At 44.5% G+C, this 17947-nt stretch overlaps 1 protein-coding gene across 2 annotated transcripts in view; it reads right to left on the bottom strand.

The window, feature by feature from the left end:
• Positions 1 to 139: 139 nt before the first annotated feature.
• MGEA5 (meningioma expressed antigen 5 (hyaluronidase)) overlaps positions 140 to 17947 on the bottom strand; it is a 29405-nt gene continuing 11597 nt past the window's right edge. For both annotated transcript variants that reach the window (XM_021709151.1, XM_021709152.1), the window contains 9 exons: positions 15215 to 15373; positions 13764 to 14377; positions 11877 to 12051; positions 8745 to 8830; positions 7680 to 7784; positions 6877 to 6962; positions 6143 to 6335; positions 3275 to 3434; positions 140 to 2257 (listed from right to left, as the gene is read on the bottom strand). In XM_021709151.1, coding sequence (XP_021564826.1) covers positions 2121 to 2257; positions 3275 to 3434; positions 6143 to 6335; positions 6877 to 6962; positions 7680 to 7784; positions 8745 to 8830; positions 11877 to 12051; positions 13764 to 14377; positions 15215 to 15373 — 1715 coding nt within the window. In that variant the 3' untranslated portion in view covers positions 140 to 2120. The remainder of the gene's footprint in view (positions 2258 to 3274; positions 3435 to 6142; positions 6336 to 6876; positions 6963 to 7679; positions 7785 to 8744; positions 8831 to 11876; positions 12052 to 13763; positions 14378 to 15214; positions 15374 to 17947) is intronic.

Below are 17947 nucleotides of genomic sequence, written 5' to 3'. Positions count from 1 at the left end.
GCCCGCGCCCCCGGGCTGCGGCCGCGGCGGAGGGCTGCCAGGGCCCAGGCTCCGGCTCCGAACGGGCGTGCCTGCTCGGGGTGAGGCTGGGCCCGGGCAGAGTGGGAGCCGCGAAGCAGGTTCACACAGTGGACACGCACGCTTTTACTTCAGGTTTTATTTTGCCTCTTGCATGGTCTTCAGAGTTTTACAGTTCGTTTTCTACAGGAACTGAGCTGCGATCTAGACAGTCGGTGAAATGTCATTCCAACCTTAATACAGACTCATAACCACGGGACAGCAGAGCTCTTTCGGCTCAAGTGACGCCAAGTGGGCGCGTTTCAGTCAGCACCTGTGAGCAGACCAGCCCAGGTGATTAAAAGTCAAGATAAAAACCAAGAGCAAACCTGCTAAAATCCTGATTCCATGAGGCTGACCCTGAAACCCTGCAGATGAAAGGCGGAAGTGTCCGCAGGGGTCGAAGGTGACGCACCCCGACTCCCGCTCGGCCTTCCATCGGCGGGGATCTTCCTAGCTCCGGCCTCAAAACCGCAACTGCGTTCCAGCCCTCCAACGCTTCGCACCCTTCGACCTCAAAACAAAGGTCCCTTCCTTTCCCCCCTTGCTCTCTCCCGTGGGCCAGGGCCCAATCGCGGGCCTTGGCTGGAAATCACCAGGACCACTTAAGAACATGCTTTATGCCTCTCAAGCCCACATGGTGGAGTTCTGGAAGGAAAATTTCTCTAGCTTCCTTCTCCTCGCCGCTCTCCCCTCGCTCCGCTCAAAGTTAAACAGCTGATGCAAAACTGCAGGGAAGATATCAAGGTACTGTTATGAGTCTAGAGAGAAGTCAGCCAGCCATGATGGAAAAAAAAGAATCCTGCAGATTAACGGACAGCCTCATGCTCAGAACCCTTAAAAACATCAATGCTAAATTAAACACATGAAGCTTTCAGAATCCGTGGTTAAAAGAAAATGGTAACTATAAATCATCGAAGTGTGCTCATTCTTTTAAAAATTAGATACAAACATGCAAGAATTAAAGACTCTGATTTAATAAAAACCAGTATTAACAGGTCTTGAGATTAAAGGACAACTGATCCAAGGGTAACTGGGACCACTCAGTCCCCAAACCCTGCTTGACAGATGTCAAAACCAACATCTCACTTCACATGCTGACTTGCTACTGAGGTTAATTTCTGTAAGTGACTGCACTCTGCAACAGATTAAGACCTATAAAATTAGGCTCTCGTACCCAAAATGGACATGGCCTAGGCCTAGGTGGGAGGCACTTTAAAAATAATAAAACCTTAAAAAAAAAAAAAAAATCCCCAAACCAAAAGATAAAAGTAAAGAAAATCCACTTCCACTGATTTACATTATTGAAAGTGCCATCCTGAACCAACACCCTTTCATTTTCAAGAGGAAAAAAAAGTTACAAAAGCAGAAAACACAAAGGATAGTCAGGTTACAGCTAGTTTATATACAAAGAAATTTACAGGTTTGTTAATTTTAGGCTTTTGTCACACACAACTGCACATTTGTCCCTACAAAGCACAACATAACCAGAACCAATGGTCACTACAGGAGACAATTGGCCATGGCTTTACAGAAAGCAGAAAAACTGCCCAAAATTAAAATCGTTTATTCGGCTTAAACTAATGCCACAACCATCCCACTGGGAATCTCTCCACCCTAAAGCCTCTGAAACCCACCAAATCGTTCCCGTCTCTGCCATGTCCCTGAAGACGAGACATTTCATTCAATAAACCAGGAGGGTGGCAGAAGTCATTTTGACTACTCTTGGGGGAGAAACGCAACCACACTGGATGCAAAAAATTGTGCTGACTGCATTTATTGAAGACCCCTCCCCAAATAATCCCAGGTAAGAGGTTGTGGCACCTGACACACACCCTATAAAGGAGGCCGCATCTCTGTTTCATACAGGACCTGCAGCAATGCTATCTTCTTCCAATCAGGGAGTAGTGTGAAAGTGAGCCGGTAAGTTTTACACTGTGGTCTTTGTTCCAATCCAATTGGCTATCGTTTGTTGCCACTCAGAAGCTGAACCGGGGGGTGATCTCAACCACCACTCACAAGGTGGAGTTCGACTTTTGGGCAGCTCATGGTGCCGACAAATGTCACAGGCTCCGACCAAGTATAACCACATCCTTTGGAAATCCTTCCATTTTTGCAATTTCAAAACAGCCTAACTTGCTGTAAAACTCCAGAATTCTTTTATCATCTGGTCTCACTTCACAGAAAGCTCCCCGGGAGCCTAGAAATAAAACACATATTCAAAACATAAATAAGTCACATAATTAGTATAATTGGGGATATGAAGTTGTAATTAGTCCATACTTAAATACAAATAATAAGGGCTGTATCAGCTATATCAGCTCCTAAATTCATACCACAATTTCTAAAATTCATATTAATATTCAACAATGAGTTAAATTCTTCCCCAGAAAGAAAATCTTTCAGGGACAGGGTACAAGAAACTTCAATGCAAAGTAAACCTCTTCAAAACATAAAAAGCACCTTGTAGGGGCCCCTACAGCAGAGCCTATTCCTGTCACAAGCCAATATACCCAGAATGCCATATATTCTTAAGACATGGTTCATCTATCTGTGTGATTGAGCCCCAAGTACAGCACCAAAAGAATCCTTTCTTCGGATAAAGTTAGTTCCGTTATCCCCCAAGGGCAATTCCACAGACTCGAATCACATGGAGCTGTAACAACAGACCAGGTGCCTCCTTGTGAAACAACCCTTGCATGAGGGCTTGACAAACTACCCATTTTTTTAATGACCCAAGGGCTAAAAACGGGCTTTGACATTTTAAAGACTGTTTCTAAAACATGAAAAATATGCCACAGAGACCATATGCAGCCCTTAAAGCCTAAAACATTTACTCTGCAGAAAAAGTTTTCTTCCCACTGATGTAAAGCTAAATATTTTGAAGGGTCTGTTTAGACAAACTCTCAAGCAAAACCCGCCTTCCTAAATGAGGTTTCTTTCTTGGGGTCATTCAGTTTTCCACTGTTTCTTATGGGCCTCCTGGCAAAATGAATCCTCAATATGCTCACACTTCTCATTTCATTTGTTCACGGGGTAAAAGAAGAGCAGCATTTTTCAATGTTCAATGCAGAGGCTATTCTTACACCGTTTTCTTAAAAAAAAAAAACTCGTAAGAAGTGGGAAGGGGCGTATAAATTCACAACTCACTTCTCTCCTTTTCTGTCCTGAAGTATGGTCGTGTCCCTACCCTTGCCCACTCCACACTATTACTCACCATTAGCCTTCAGTGAAGACAGGAGACAAGCCATCATGCTTTTGGCCACACTTGGGTCAGTTACTTTTTTGTGAATATCCATTTTTATCAGAGAAGGAAAGTTGGCAAGAAAAGTCTCTGGCAATACTTCCTGTTCTTCGTGGAAACTCAACATTATTTTCTGCAAAAACCAGAAAGCACTCTTGACCTTCAGCAGCTACCCAGTGTGCAATCTATACCCCAACTATAGAACTCAGCAACAGGAAAAAGTAGGCGATATTTAACAACCCTTCCAGGCATTACATAAGTATCACACACAGAATTCATTAGCTTGTAATTCTAGCTGAAGCATTTTCACTTTGAAAAATAAGTTTGTTGGCTGGGCACAGTGGCTCATGCCTGTAATCCCAGCATTTTGGGAGGCCCAGGTGGGAGGATCGCTTGAGGCCAAGAGATTGAGATCAACCTGGGCAATGTATTGAGACCCCATCTCTAAAAAAATAAATAAATAAAAATGACTTTTTAAAAATAAAAATATTTTAAAAAGACACAAAAGAAGTTAAAATAATTTTTTAAAGGAAAAAAAAAGTTTGTCTAATTGCAACATGGTACTGGATTCTGGAAAAGAGAAAGGACATTAGTGCAGAAACTGGTGAAAAAATTTGGCGCTTGGTTAACAGCAACGGACCAGTGTTGGGTTTCTTAGGTTTAAAAAATGCAGAAAATGGGTGAGGCATATTCAAGAACATATTAACTTTGCAACTTTTATGTAAATCTAAAATTATCTAATATAAAAAATATTTTAAGCCAATGTATTGCATACACAAAAAAGAGAATGTACTTAACACTACTGTACATTTAAAATGGTTAAGGTCAATTTTGTTATATGTATCTTACCACAGTTTTTTTTTAAGTTAGTAATAGACATACTGGTCCTTTCTGATATGTCCTTAATACTGAAAAGTCAACTGTCAGATAACTGACAATGCATCAACAGCTCAATCACCAGCCTACTACAGTGTTCACATAATCCCAAGCAGGGCTGCTCCAAACCAACCCTGTTACAAAAGCCATATAGCTAAGGGCAAGAGGTAAAATATAGAAATTATAAAAAAAGAATGTGAGGCCAGGCTGGGTGGCTCATGACTTAGCACGTAGGGAGGCCAAGCTACGAAGAGTGCCTGAGCCCAGAATTCGAGACCAGCCTAGACAATATAGCAAGACCCTGTCTCTACAATAAAACATTAGCCAGGCATAGTGGTGCACGCCTGTAAGTCCCAGCTACTCAGGAGGCTGAGGCAGAAGGATCGCTTGAGCTTAGGAGTTTGAGACTGCAGTGAGCCACGATTGTGCCATTGTACTCCAGTGCTGGGAACGAGTGAGATCCCAACTCCAAAAAAAAAAAAGAGAATGTGAGTACTCCGGTGTGGGGGGGAGAATTTTAGAAATGGAGAATAGTAAAATGGAAGAAAAGAATGATGACACTAATAAGGGCCCAAATATATACCTTGAGTCGTCACCGAGCATAGAAATTATCCTCCAGAAGAAACTCCCCCCCCTTGAGTTGGAGTCCAGATGATCCTCCACCTCAGCCTTCCAATAGCTGGAACCACAGGCATGTGCCGTCATGCCCGGCTAACTTTGCTGATTTATTGTAGAGACAAAGTCTCGCCATGTTGCTCAGGCTAGTGTAGAACCCCTGGGCTCAGGCAATTCTCTCGCCTCCGCCTCCTAAAGTGCTGGAATTACAGGCGCGAGTCACCGCACTTGGCCTATTATTAATTACAATGTAAACTGCATTACTGAGAAGGCAAGTTAGCCTCCTGACAAACCACCAAATAAGAGACTTTCATTACTTAACCTTGCTACAAGTACCCCAAAAAAGTCCCATAATAATCTTCATGTTTAGTGCTTTAAAACAAGATAACAGGTCAGACATGGTGGCTCAAGCCTGTAATCCCAGCACTTTGGGAGGCCGAGGTGAGAGGACTGCCTAAGCCCACAGGTTTGAGAATAGCCTGGCCAACTTGGCAAGACCTCATCTCTGCAATAAGTTAAAAAAAAAACAAAACAAAAAAAACTAGCCGGGCATGGTAGCACACACCTATAGTTCCAACTACTTGTAAGGCTGAGATAGAAGGATCCCCTGAGCCCAGCAGGTCGACTGCTGGGGTGGCTCTGAGTGTGCTACTGTGCTACTGCACTCCAGCACTCCAGCCTGGGCGACGGGGTGAGACTTCAACTCAAAAAAAAAAAAGAAACAAAGTTCTTTGTCTAAATTATATTTTTACTTGAAGATACAGTACAACAGCGTTCCCAAATCAAAACCTGTCCCAGTGTTGAGGAAACAGTGAAAAAGATCATGTGATGAATAAGCCCCAAGAAACTTTTTCTGCAAGAAATTCAGAAAGCATGAAGTTTATGATGCACCTGCATACTTTTCTATTTTAACACATTCGTGACCACTGACGTGAATTTACATCACTCCAAATTCTATTCCTGGTCGCCGCTGATGTGAACTGCCTCATCATAGAAGACTGTCTTTTTGGTTTATAATCCGAATAAAAATACAAAATACAGAATGCTAGTCACAGTGGTCTCTGTGGCAAATACTGGATATGTCTGCAACTTTCAGCTGTATTGTGAAAAAGGTGACAATTTAGAAAAGACCATTTCATCACCTGTACTCAACCACAGAAGTTGGCGGCAGCCAGGTTCAGATTTTTAAAAAATTCTCACCTGCAATAAATAAATAAAATAATTTTCACCAGCTATCAGTATTAGGAAAGCGAAAAATTTGCCAGCCACGAATGCATTAGTGAGTACTTTATTAAAAAAAAAACAAAAACAAGAACACCATTACAGACTAATTCTTAATCTGTGTATTACCTCAGCCTCAGAGAGTTCCTTGTCACCATTTGGCTTGGTATACTTTTCCTGCATGAAGGGAATCCAGGAAATTTTACATTTTTTAATAAAGGGGGTCACATCTACAGTGCCCAGGGCATAACCACAAATGCCATCTTCATCTTCTAGGACAAAGCAATAATCCAGGCTGAGGGAAAGCAGCCCTCCTACTAACCTGTTTAGAAGGAAAGAGGCCAGAGTGAACATTCCAGTTACTAACACAAAACTCAAGCTTAGGTGAAGCAAGCTCAATGTACTTGAATAAATTACTACGTTTTGCATAAAAACTGGAAATGGGCCTGGCCTGGTGGCTCAGCCTGTAATCCCAGCACTTGGGAGGCCAAGGCGAGTGGACTGCCTGAACCTGTGGGTTCGATACCCGCCTAGGCAACTTGGCGAGACCTCATCTCTACAATATATCCAAAAATTAGCTGGCGTGGTAGCATGTGCCTGTAGTTCTGGCTACTTGGAAGGCTGAGGTAAAAGGATCGTCCTGCAGGTCGACGCTGGGGTGGCCGTGAGCGTGCCCCAGCACTCCAGCCTGGGGGACAGTGCGAAATTCCAACTCAAAAAAAAAAAGAAACTGAAAATGCACCCATATTAATATTCAGATTGTACTAAAACTAAAGTTGTTTAACTCTAGCCAGCACCTCCCCTCAACCTGATAAACCTAGCTGTGAAATGTCTACTATCAAAGACAAATACTCATCACATACTTGTCTCCAATAAGGTCAGGCTGACTTTGAAAAGGTAAACCCACTCCATCGTCATACATTTCTCTGCAAATCTTGTACACTGAAGCCTGAAAATATAATCTAGTTAAGCAACACATCAAGAAAAATGGCAGCAGAATCTAACAATATGACTCACAAGTCAGTCTGGGGGAGGAGTGACGAAATGCCTGGCCATCAGAAACACCATCTCTACTTTGTTAAACACAGATTTATTCACTGAGTCAGATTTATAAAACCAGCAGAAAACAGCAAGGCTTTAGTAAACACCGAGAACTCTTTGCAGACGATGGTTTTTGTAGTAAGCTGTGGATTCTAAGGCCAGCAACTTCAAGGTTGAGGGCCTCCCATTTTCCGCATGTGAAGGACACTTCTAAAATGTGTATCCCTCCTGTTACTGTCTTTGAACAGGCTGGCTTTTTTCTATAGCTGATTGTCAACAGCCTGTAGGTACTTCACAACTGACAATTCCAGAATGCTAAGATATTAGAGGAAATCAGACAAGGACAACCTATCATTTAGACAAATTAACTGTTTTGTAATTCCAAGTCTGAGTACGTGGCATCTGGCTTTTTATAGGGAGAAATTTAAGAACTTGGCACAAAATGTTAGGAATCTGAACTCCTTAGGTCCTTCCTCAAATTTCTCCACATATGTTGAATGTTTTAGTTCACTTTCTACATCTAAAGTTTGTATTTTAAAACAGAACATATTTCTTTAACCCGTGATTCAAAGACAGACTAAGTGTGCACCATAACCATACACCAAGTTGGTGGGAAGATAATTACCTCATCTTTAGGAAAATATGGTCTGATAGTATACACCTTGGAGGTAGGAGTCAGTGGGGGTGGTTGAAAAAAGAGATCATTTGCCCCATCAATTGGCAGCAAACGCTGTGGGAAGAAAAAAGGGAGGTGATTTAGTGCTGGGAAGACGTCCAGTTCAAACGGGTGTGCTCTGCAGACTACCAACTTAACATTAACTGGCTGCTGCAGGCAGACCTAAAGAGAGGGGTGTCCTATGCTTTACTGATATCAACTCCTCTTTGCTGGGGGAGGGGAGTGCTTCTGAATAGAAACTACCCAAACTGAGTTACACAGCTTTAGTGGCATAGTAACAGGGATTTAAGTTTACAGTAAAAACAAAAACAAAAACAAAAGCCTACTCCAATGATGACAAATCTATTTTTAAAACCAGTCTTATATAGACCATCTCTCTACGAAAAGATGGCAGAACAGAACGTCAGGAGGAAAGGTTTGGTCTGAAGAGGGTTATCTGTCCAGGAGACGCCTTATCCCCAAAGCAAAGCGCTTCAGTTTGCTGTGCGCAGGAGAGCACCTGTTGGGGGGAGAAAAGTAGAGCACCCAGAAAGTCCATGAACAAGTTCCAGTGGCAAGCGCCTCCTGTGCTGCTCAAAGGGTCCCCAATGGACTGTTCGCTCCAGCACAAGGCACAGTTTTCGAGCGAATGGATCGACATCCCACGGCCCCCCCGTCCCCGCTCGCACGGGCACAGCCAGTCATCTTTGCTCATGGAGTCTCCCGGCAGACAAGCATGCGCGCATTGTGCATTGCGGGCGCAGACTGAAATGCTGTGCGACCTGCAAAGAAACAATGTGAGGTGTACACCTAGAGGCGCTGCGCGTCGCAGGCGCGGGGGATTGGCAGCATCTCCTTCAGAAATTACTGCGAGAGAGGAGGAAAATCTGATCTGAAAAGCCAGCTAGGTAACTAGATTGAATTTGGGACCAGAAAGCCTTCGGCAGACCAATCCTTCCAGCCATCTGATGCGCAACATAAGGTTTCTCATAAAACAAAGAAAATGTCAATTCAGTTGTGAATTCATATTGATACCTGGAACTCTCCTGCTAGACCACCTCTAAAGGCCCAGGGTTCTTGGTCTCCAATTAAGAACTGTGCTGAAGAATGACTACGACACCCTGTTGAGATCAGATCCAAGCGGAGAACGTTACGAGAAAGGGGATTTCCCGGGGTCTCAAATGTCCAACAAACTAACACACACTTGTGGAAATAGCTCTCTAACAATCATAATCCAGGGTTTCAGGGCAAGGCTGTGATAATATTTTTTTTTTTTAGTTCATAATGGCATTTCAATATGAATGCTCCGTCCTCCAGTTAATGAAGAATCACTGCTCTCAGCTCTGCTTTTTGGAAGGAAAGGTAAGTCCCAAGTTTGTCTAGGTTGAGTTTACATATCCCCTCAAAACAGCTATACAAATCAAGCTAGCTGCTTGCTCTATCATGAAATTATAGTAACTATAATCTGAAATGAATGATCAAATAGGAGACGTCTTATTATCACAGCCCATGAAGGAATTAAACCTGTCTGAAGTCACATTTTACATTTTAAGGACAGGTACAGGAAAGGGAAAGGGGGGAGGGGATTAATCTTGTCAGAAAACTAAGGTCCACAGAATAAATAAAAGAAACTGCTACTAAGTTGGCAAAAGAAAACAATGAGAACTTTTGGGGGGGGGGAGCAAAGATAATCCAAGTGCAGACTTGGCTAGTTATGCCAGTCCAGTCCGACAGATTCTGAGAACTAAGGAGAGCCAAGTGACGACACTCTTGATGTGTCCAGAGCTAAAACATACTTTTTCTTACAAGTATAGCAGTATCTGTTTCCTCTGATCAGTCATTGTAATCTTTGCAATGCACTGAGCACAGGCATGGAGCACAGAAGTCAGTACTTAAGACACCACTCACCAATTTAGGCAGTAAAGCTAGCTAAGGATAAGATAATTAAAGGCAAACATTTGGAGGCCAAATCAAATCCCTGCCTAGTCTTCTGACAAGATAGAGCAGCGCAATATAGTTCTTTTCCATTGGAAGACAGCATTCTACCTCCTGTTCAAGTTAACAGTCTCATCAGTACAAGATACAGTGTGCTAGTCAGACAGTCCCAAAGCAAACCAATTTTGTGCTGACAATTCAGGCCCGTGAAGAGATTATATCTGGGTCTGTCGTTTTTTTAAGGGTAGGGGTATTTTTTAAGTATTTGTAAAATAAGTATGACATAGGGTCAAAATTTAGACGATGGAGGGAAGCCGGCCCATTTCAAAACTCAGTGTAAATTACACTGAGGAAAAACGACAGCTCTCAAACTTTAGATCAGCCAATTTCCCGTACCCCCTACTTTGAGACCACAACATAACTAGCACTTCCAACTAGTACAACAAAAAGCTGCATGTACGAAGAGCTGTGCAAATGAAAACATGGTTAATGCCTCAGTCGCTGCGCAAACGTGACTTCAGTTCATGCCTACTGCCCTTCAATCTACCTGAGCTACCTCACAGATAGAACCTTTCAACTTAAGCTAATTAATCACGACGCGCTGTGAGCATCTGCCGCTGTCCATCCAACAGTAGTAGACACTTGTGCTGAGGATTCTCCCATCTGCACACAATGGGGAAGAAGATAATAGAAGTCGTTAGTGATCAAAAGTACTGCACAGCCACATTGTTTAAAGGACTGAATGCCAGCTGGACTGGAGACAGGAGGAAAATGGAGGCTTCGATCAGTAACCCCTTAAGTGCCTACAGAACCAAGGAGACGCTCTCCCTGTCTGAACTTTTGTAAAGTTAAAGCTTCTCAAGACGCTCTGACCTAGGGACTGTGCAACAACTATCTGCACAATCTGGGAACGCTATCCCGTAGCTGGAGCACAGAGATGAAGCCTGAGAAGAGAGAAAAATACTGCACATAATCAAAACTTTGTTTTTAATAATTTTTGAACTAGAAGTCAAATATCAAGGATTTTCAGCGATACGTTCTCAAACTCAAAAGATTTCACGTACAAAATTCCTGAGGGCCTTGAAAACTTAATCACTGTTAAGGATCAGTAACTCCTCAGGTTTCTTCCGAGGTGTCTCCACACCTGTAAGAGGTATCTGGGAGCCTTTCAACAAGAGGGTAAGAATTCTCTCTTCTACCTATTGTGCTATACATACAGCAGCCCCCAAAAAGCTCTGTATTTTCAAAAAAACAGACTCTACTTTTAGCAGTTAATTAGTTGTTTCACAGGGAAACTGGTTTTTAAAAAATATTTAAGAGCCCAAAGTATACAGGCAGAAAGTGAAAAATCTCACTCTTCCTCCTTGTTAATTTAAGCTCACGGTGTTTCAGATATCTATTTTATAGCCAAGACCATGAAACCCATCACAGTATTTGTGACCACTATGAAAACTATGACATGCCGGTCAGCCTTGCTGCCTGCTGGGTGCCGTGTGTAAGTCCATTGCGTATTCCTTATTACCAGACTTGAAAACCTGGAAATGAAGTCAGGTCCCTGGAGAAACCTGGCCATGCTGGTGCTTTTTTAAACCAAGTTTGAGAATTAAAAAAAAACAAAACACAAAAATCAGTCTTCAAAGGAGACACATGAAGCAGAAATTTTTAGGGAAAGACAATTTCCACCCTTGGTTAAACCAATCACTTGGCAGAAAGATAAAGAAAAAGCCAAGTGAAATAATACCAGGAAGCACCAGAACAGCCTTCCGCTAGAGCTCGCATGCGCACAGGGCTGGGAGGAGAGCTTCCTCTGCCAGGCCCTTGAGGTGATCTCAGCAATCGTTCTGTTAAATACAGCATTAAGGTTATCAAGACACAGCAAGCAGCACAAGCTTCCAGATCACATTTCATAGTGTCTCATCTCCAAATCAGATACAAGTGGTATACAGGGTTCCATCCAGAAAGCATTCAGTCAGAGCAAGTTAAAGTCAGTACTTTCTAACATATTTTCAAGATACTTATGCTGAATTAGCCCAAGGGAGAAAAATGAAAATCTTAATGTAATACTGAGACTTGCATCTCATGTCTTCAACAATGCCTACCTTTGAAAGAAACCTAGGCAAAGAATTGAAAAGATTTGGAAATTCGCCAATTCCCCAAATGTTTTCTCCCTGTGGGATAATTGTCTTAAGGGACAATCATTTGAGGAGAAGAGATTATTCCTGGTGCACCTACCTAACCACTGTACAAAAGACTTCACCATAGACATTATACTCTTGATATCCCACACATAGGAGTACATGTCATAAAGGATCGTCCTGTTGGCACAGTTGGAGAGCCGGGTGAACATGCCCATCACCAGGCCACACATCTCTTCAAACTTGGCTGCTCGAGACCGCCATTCTTCGATCTGTTGCGGATCAATCAAAACACAAGAAACAGCAAGCTTAACAGAATCGCCTAAGACGCAGTTATAAGTTAAGTTCTTTTATCCTATCAGGCACCTGCAATTTATCCTAACCATTAAAGTATCACTCTGTATCGCCCTACAGCCCCAAAAGATCCAAATCTTATCTATCAAAAATGATGCATTTGTTCTTACATGTCTAAACTTCAGTCACCTTCCAAGCACTCTCCATTTGATGCAACACGCCTCTCGAGACACTTTTCCCAGTGCTCAAGACAGTTTTTGAACCGTCAGTTTTGATGCCTTTTAGTGCTTCTGAAGCTTTTCCTTTCACCTGTTCCACCCTGACATAATGTTCCCCTTCGAGGACCTTTTCTGTCTCGGAAACCAAGAACGTTGCTCGGGGTGAGGCTGGGCGAACAGGGAGGGCGGGGCACAGGGCTCCTGCCGTTTTGGGTCACAAACTGCTGCGTACCCAGCGCGGTGTGGGCAGGCGCACTGTCCTGATAGAAGAGCCAGCCACCTGCTTGCCACAACTCGGGATGTTTCTTCTGCAAATTGTGACACGGCCTTCTCAAAGCTTCCAGATAAAAACTGTGGTGGACTGCTGGGTCTGGAAGAACAAATGCTGGGTGTGCTACAAAAGGACCCACACTCCAAAAGACAATTCCGGGCTCTTTTGGGTCCTCCCTTGTAATCTAAATAATCAACAATGACTTTCCCTCAATCCTAACTAGAAGGTCAACTAAGAAACAGAAGATGCCGGATTCAGGACTCCACATCCACTTTAAAGAATATATTCTTCTTTTTTTGTTTGTTTTTGAGTTGGAGTCTCAGTCACCCAGGCTAGAGTATAGTGGCATGCTCACGGCCATGCAGTCTCGACCTGCTGGGCTCAGGTGATCCTTCCGCCTCAGCTTTTCAAGTAGCTGAAACTACAGGCAGGCCATCACCACGCCTGGCTAGATTCTTGATGTATTATACAGATGAGGTCTCACCAAGTTGCCCAGGTTGGTCTTGAACCCCTGGTCTCAGGCAATCCTCTCGCTTCAGCCTCCCGAAGGGCTGGGATGACAGCCTTGAGCCACCGTACCTGGCCTAAAGAACATATTCTAAGCCAGGCGCGGTGGCTCACGCCTGTCATTCCAGCACTTTGGGAGGTGGAGGTAAGAGGACTGCCTGAGCTCAGGGGTCTAAGACCAGCCTGGGCAACTTGGTGAGACCTCATCTCTACAACAAATCAAAAAATACGTTGGGCATGGTGACTCAAAAAATAAAAAAATAAAAAAGAACATATTCTCGCCAGGCTTGACGGCTCAGCCTGTAATCCCAGCACTTTGGAAGGCCGAGGTGAGTGGACTGCCTGAGCCCACAGGTTGGAGACCAGCCTGGGCAATTGGCGAGACCTTGTCTCTACAATAAATCAAAGATTAGCCGGGAGTAGTAGCACGTGCCTGTAGTTTCAGGTACTTGGAAGACAAAGGCGGAAGGATCGCCTGAGCCCAGCAGGTCATTGCTGGGGCGGTCATGAGTGTGCCACTGCATGCCAGCCTGGGCGACAGAGTGAGACTCCAACTCAAACAAACAAAACAAACTCTAAAATATGGTCAATTATCTGCCAGTTACCAATCAATGTACTTATCTAAGAACCTTCTCCACATTACCAGCGTGGAAAACCGTCAAGGACAGAGAAACAGGTGTATTTACACACTCACCTTTTCAGAGTCTTTTCCTTTGCAGTTGACACTGACAACACTGCTGTTCGCGCGAAGCCACTGGAACTCCCGCAGCATCTGTGCTCCTTTGGGCCCGTGCTCGTAGGGAAGGTAAAACAGATCAGCAAGCAGCTGCAAATCCTCCAGGGTCACCGGCTCTGCGGCGTACAAGGGCTTTTCACCCGGGCCCGGCACAAACGGCTCCCTGCCCGTCTGCTCATCAGTCTGCATGGGGGCAATGTCACCAATGCCATCTTCCTGCATTGACATCTCTGGGGACTTGGACTCAGCTATGCTCTCTTTGTCAGTGTCCATGGGCTTCAGCTCCTCTGCCATTTTAGCTTCAACAATCTCACTCAGTATGTGATTGTCATTCTTGTGGTCTGTTTCTTCTTGTTTCTCCACTACCATGTCCATGGGTTCTTCATCAGACTGCTTCTTTTCTTCCTCCTTGGCAAGAGCTGTGGGCTCACCACTCAAGGCTGCCCCCTGGCTCATAATGGGCTCCTGGTAAACGGTTGTGACCACAGTTGTGGCATTTAAAGAGGGTGCTGCAACTAGCGGAGCCCCGTCGACGACACTTGCTTTCGCACCACTGTGTGCCACCTGCCGGCCTACAGAGTCAACAAATAAAAGATCACAGAGGCCGTCGAACTAGTCGTGGAACAAGTGGGGTTTAGAGAAATGCTTTCTTCTGATCATATCTGTAAAGTGAAACCTCAATTTGAGATTCCAGGTATTCGAATGCTGAAAAAAATGCAATTTCTCTAAACCGCCAGACACAGGAATGGAGAGGGAACAGGAAGAACAGGTAACAAACACCCCTAAATACGCCAGCATCTTTTATTACATTCTCATCTGAAGATCTGTATTTAAAAACACTTAAGGGCAACCCTCTCAGGTCCCCTCCCACTGTGGCAGCTTTTCTGTCCTCTCAATAAATCCTGCTTTAAAAAAAAACCACTTAAATAAGGTACGGTGGTTCACGCCTATCATCCCAGCACTCTGGGAGGCCAAGGCAGAAGGATTGCCTGGGCCAGAAACTCAAGTTGTCTACAAAAACAGAAAAATTAGCTGGGCATGGTGATGTGCATGCACCTGTAGTCCCAGCTACTCAGGAGGTTGAGGCAGGAGGATCACTTGAGCCCAGGAGTTGGGAGGCAGTGAGCCATGATCGCACCACTGCACTCCAGCCTGGACGACAGAGTGAAGCCCTGTCTCCAAAACAATAACAACAACAAAAACACTTAAACAACTATTTCAAAAAAGATCTTTTAAGACAAATTAGCATTTTAAAAAGTAAGCTTTTTTTTAAAGCCTTATTCTCCAAATCCCTAAATTTCATTAGTTTCACCTTGCCTAGTGGGCTTTAGGTAAGGCACACGACAGTGTTCTTCACGTTGTGACACAGCCATGTGACCCAACCCCTGCACAAGGAATGGCCAACTCACTGCTGTACTGATGAGGGACGGCAAACTCCTGCAGCCACTCCGTCAGAGCCAGCTTCAGAGCAGTCTGAGGACTGTAGAGGACGTCTGTTTCAATGTCCTCATCACTGCCTTCATTCTCTAACTTTATCTGGATGGACACAGTACTGTCTTCACTGTCAGCTGCAAAGAAAAGGGCACAAAAATCACTTGATGACAGAAGCTCCTGACAAGTGAGAGGGATAGATGCAACTAATTGTTACAGAACAACCAGAAGCCAAGAACGGGAAAGAGAACAAACATGAAACATAAAAATGCAAACAAGAGTATGTAAAAATCACAGCTGAAATACATGACACCAATTTTACAACCATTGGAAAAGTTGATCTTCAACGCCCCCCGAGGACCAATTGTTGGGACTGCAAAATCAAAAACTCCCCCTAGCCAGGCTCGGTGGCTCAGCCTGTAATTCCGCCCCTTTGAGAGGCTGAGGTGAGTGGACTGCCTGAGCCCGCGGGTTCGAGACCCGCCTGGGCAGGCGAGAGCTCATCTCTACAATAAATCAAAAAACTAGCTGGGTGTGGTAGCGCGTGCCTGTAGTTCCAGCTACGTGGAAGGCTGAGGCGGAAGGATCGCTGGAGCCCAGCAGGTCGAGGCTGTGGGGGCCGGGAGCAGCCAGTGCACTCCAGTCTGGGCGACGGAGTGAGACTCCAACTCAAAAAAAAAAAAAAACTCCCCCTAAGGAAAACATTCCCTAGCCTTCAACAGAGCACCGACATGTTAGCACACGCACACAAGACAATGAAGCTCTGAGCCAGGACAGTGGCAGGGAAATTAAGCCTGAACTCCCTGGTTTGCCATTAAAAACACCCAGTTCCTAGCTCTCCCTATGCTCTCCTTCACTCATCCTTGTGTGCTTAGTGTCTGCTACTCTTTTTTCTCGAGTCTAGGGTCTCACTCAGTCACCCAGACTGGAGTGCAGTGGCACACTCACGGCCACCCATGTCGACCTGCTGGGCTCCAGTGATCCTCCCACCTCAGCATTACAAGTAGCGGGAACTACAGGCACACGCTACCACACCCAGCTAATTTTTTGATTTATTGTAGAGATGAGGTCTTGTCAAGTTGCTGGGGCTGGTCTTGAACCCACGGGCTCAGACAATCCAGTTGCCTCAGCCTCCCAAAATGCTTGGGATTATAGGCTGAGCCACCAAGCCCAGCCATTGCTACTCTTGATACGCACCATTCTCTAACTTAAAAAAGATATGGATGTTAAGTACCATGTACGCAAAGGGGACTGACAGTCTACTCCTAACTTTTGTTTCTTATTGGGGACAGGAGGACGACAACGGCTGAGCCATAAAGGGAGGTGTTAATTCAATGCACAACTGAAAGCAGGGGTACAGAACATAGAAATGGACCGCATCCGCTGGACACGATGGCTTATGCCTGTCATTCCAGCACTTTTGGGGGCAGAGGCAAAAGGACTGCCTGAGCTCAGGAGTTCGAGACCAGCCTGGGCAACATGGCGAGATCTCATCTCTACTACAAAAAAAAAAAATTAGCCAGGCGTGGTGGCCAAGTAGTTTCAGCTACTTGGAAGGCTGAGGTCGAGGACTGCCTGAACCCAGCAGGTCAAGGTTACAGTGGCCGTGAGCACGTCCCTGCACTCCAGCTAGGGCGACAGAGGGACTTCGACCACTCCATAAAAATAAAGGACACGGACCACAGCCATGCAACTACAAACCAAGTGTCATAATATGACACTTCAGTAGTCTAAAATGGGCAAATTCAGAGAGCTTCAACATGTCAGTGTTCACTGTGTTTACCTCCAGCCCATGAACCTTTCATGCCCAGCAAACTCTTAAACTTTGACTCAGCTTAAAATTCTGTGAAATCAGGCCAGGCATAGGGGTTCACACCTGTAATTCCCACACTTTTGGAGGTCAAGGCAGGAGAATTGCTTGAGGCCAGGAGTTCCAAGACCAGTCTGGGCAACATACTGAGATTCTATCTCTACAAAAAAAATTTAAACATCAGCCAGGAGGAGTGGCGTGCATTTGGAGTCCCAGCTACTCGGGAGGCTGAGGTGGGAGGATCACCTGAGCCCAGAAAGTTGAGGCTGTGGTGAGCCATGACCTTGCCACTGTATTCCAGCCTGGGAAACAATGATACTCCGACTCAAAAAAAAAAAAATGTGAAATCATCTCTCACCACCACTCTTGCTTAGCAGAAACAATCACCTTTTCCTGTGTTCACACAGCACTTTGCAGATAACTATCACAACACTAGCACACTACACGACAACTGCCTATAAGCCTTATCCAATATTAGACTGGTTTTCAAAAGAAAGAACTACTTTATCATTTGCAACCTCAGTGCCCAGGAAGATGAACCTGCCACGTATTAGATTAGTTAAATGTAAATAAATCAACAACTACCAAACATTCTCTTACTTTGAGCTCTTAATTAGGGACTTTCCATAGGCAAAAAATAGTAAGGCAACATCTAAAATAAGAACGTTCCATAAATGAAAGATGAAGCTAAATGACATATTAACTTAGATAAGAATATCTAGGCTGGGCTCGGTGGCTCAGCCTGTAATCCCAGCACTTTGGGAGGCCAAGGTGAGTGGATTGCCTGAGCCCACGGGTTCGAGACCCGCCTGGGCAACTTGGCAAGACCTCATCTCTACAGTAAATCAAAAATCAGCCGGGCGTAGTAGCGCACGCCTGTAGTTCCCAGCTACTCGGAAGG

This window comes from Carlito syrichta, unplaced genomic scaffold (genome assembly GCF_000164805.1).
Source record: "Carlito syrichta isolate Samal-C Ts95f unplaced genomic scaffold, Tarsius_syrichta-2.0.1 Scaffold168991, whole genome shotgun sequence".
Taxonomy (NCBI): Eukaryota; Metazoa; Chordata; class Mammalia; order Primates; family Tarsiidae; genus Carlito; species Carlito syrichta.
Note: the sequence above shows the minus strand (reverse complement) of the source record. Positions and strands in the feature narration are given on the sequence as shown.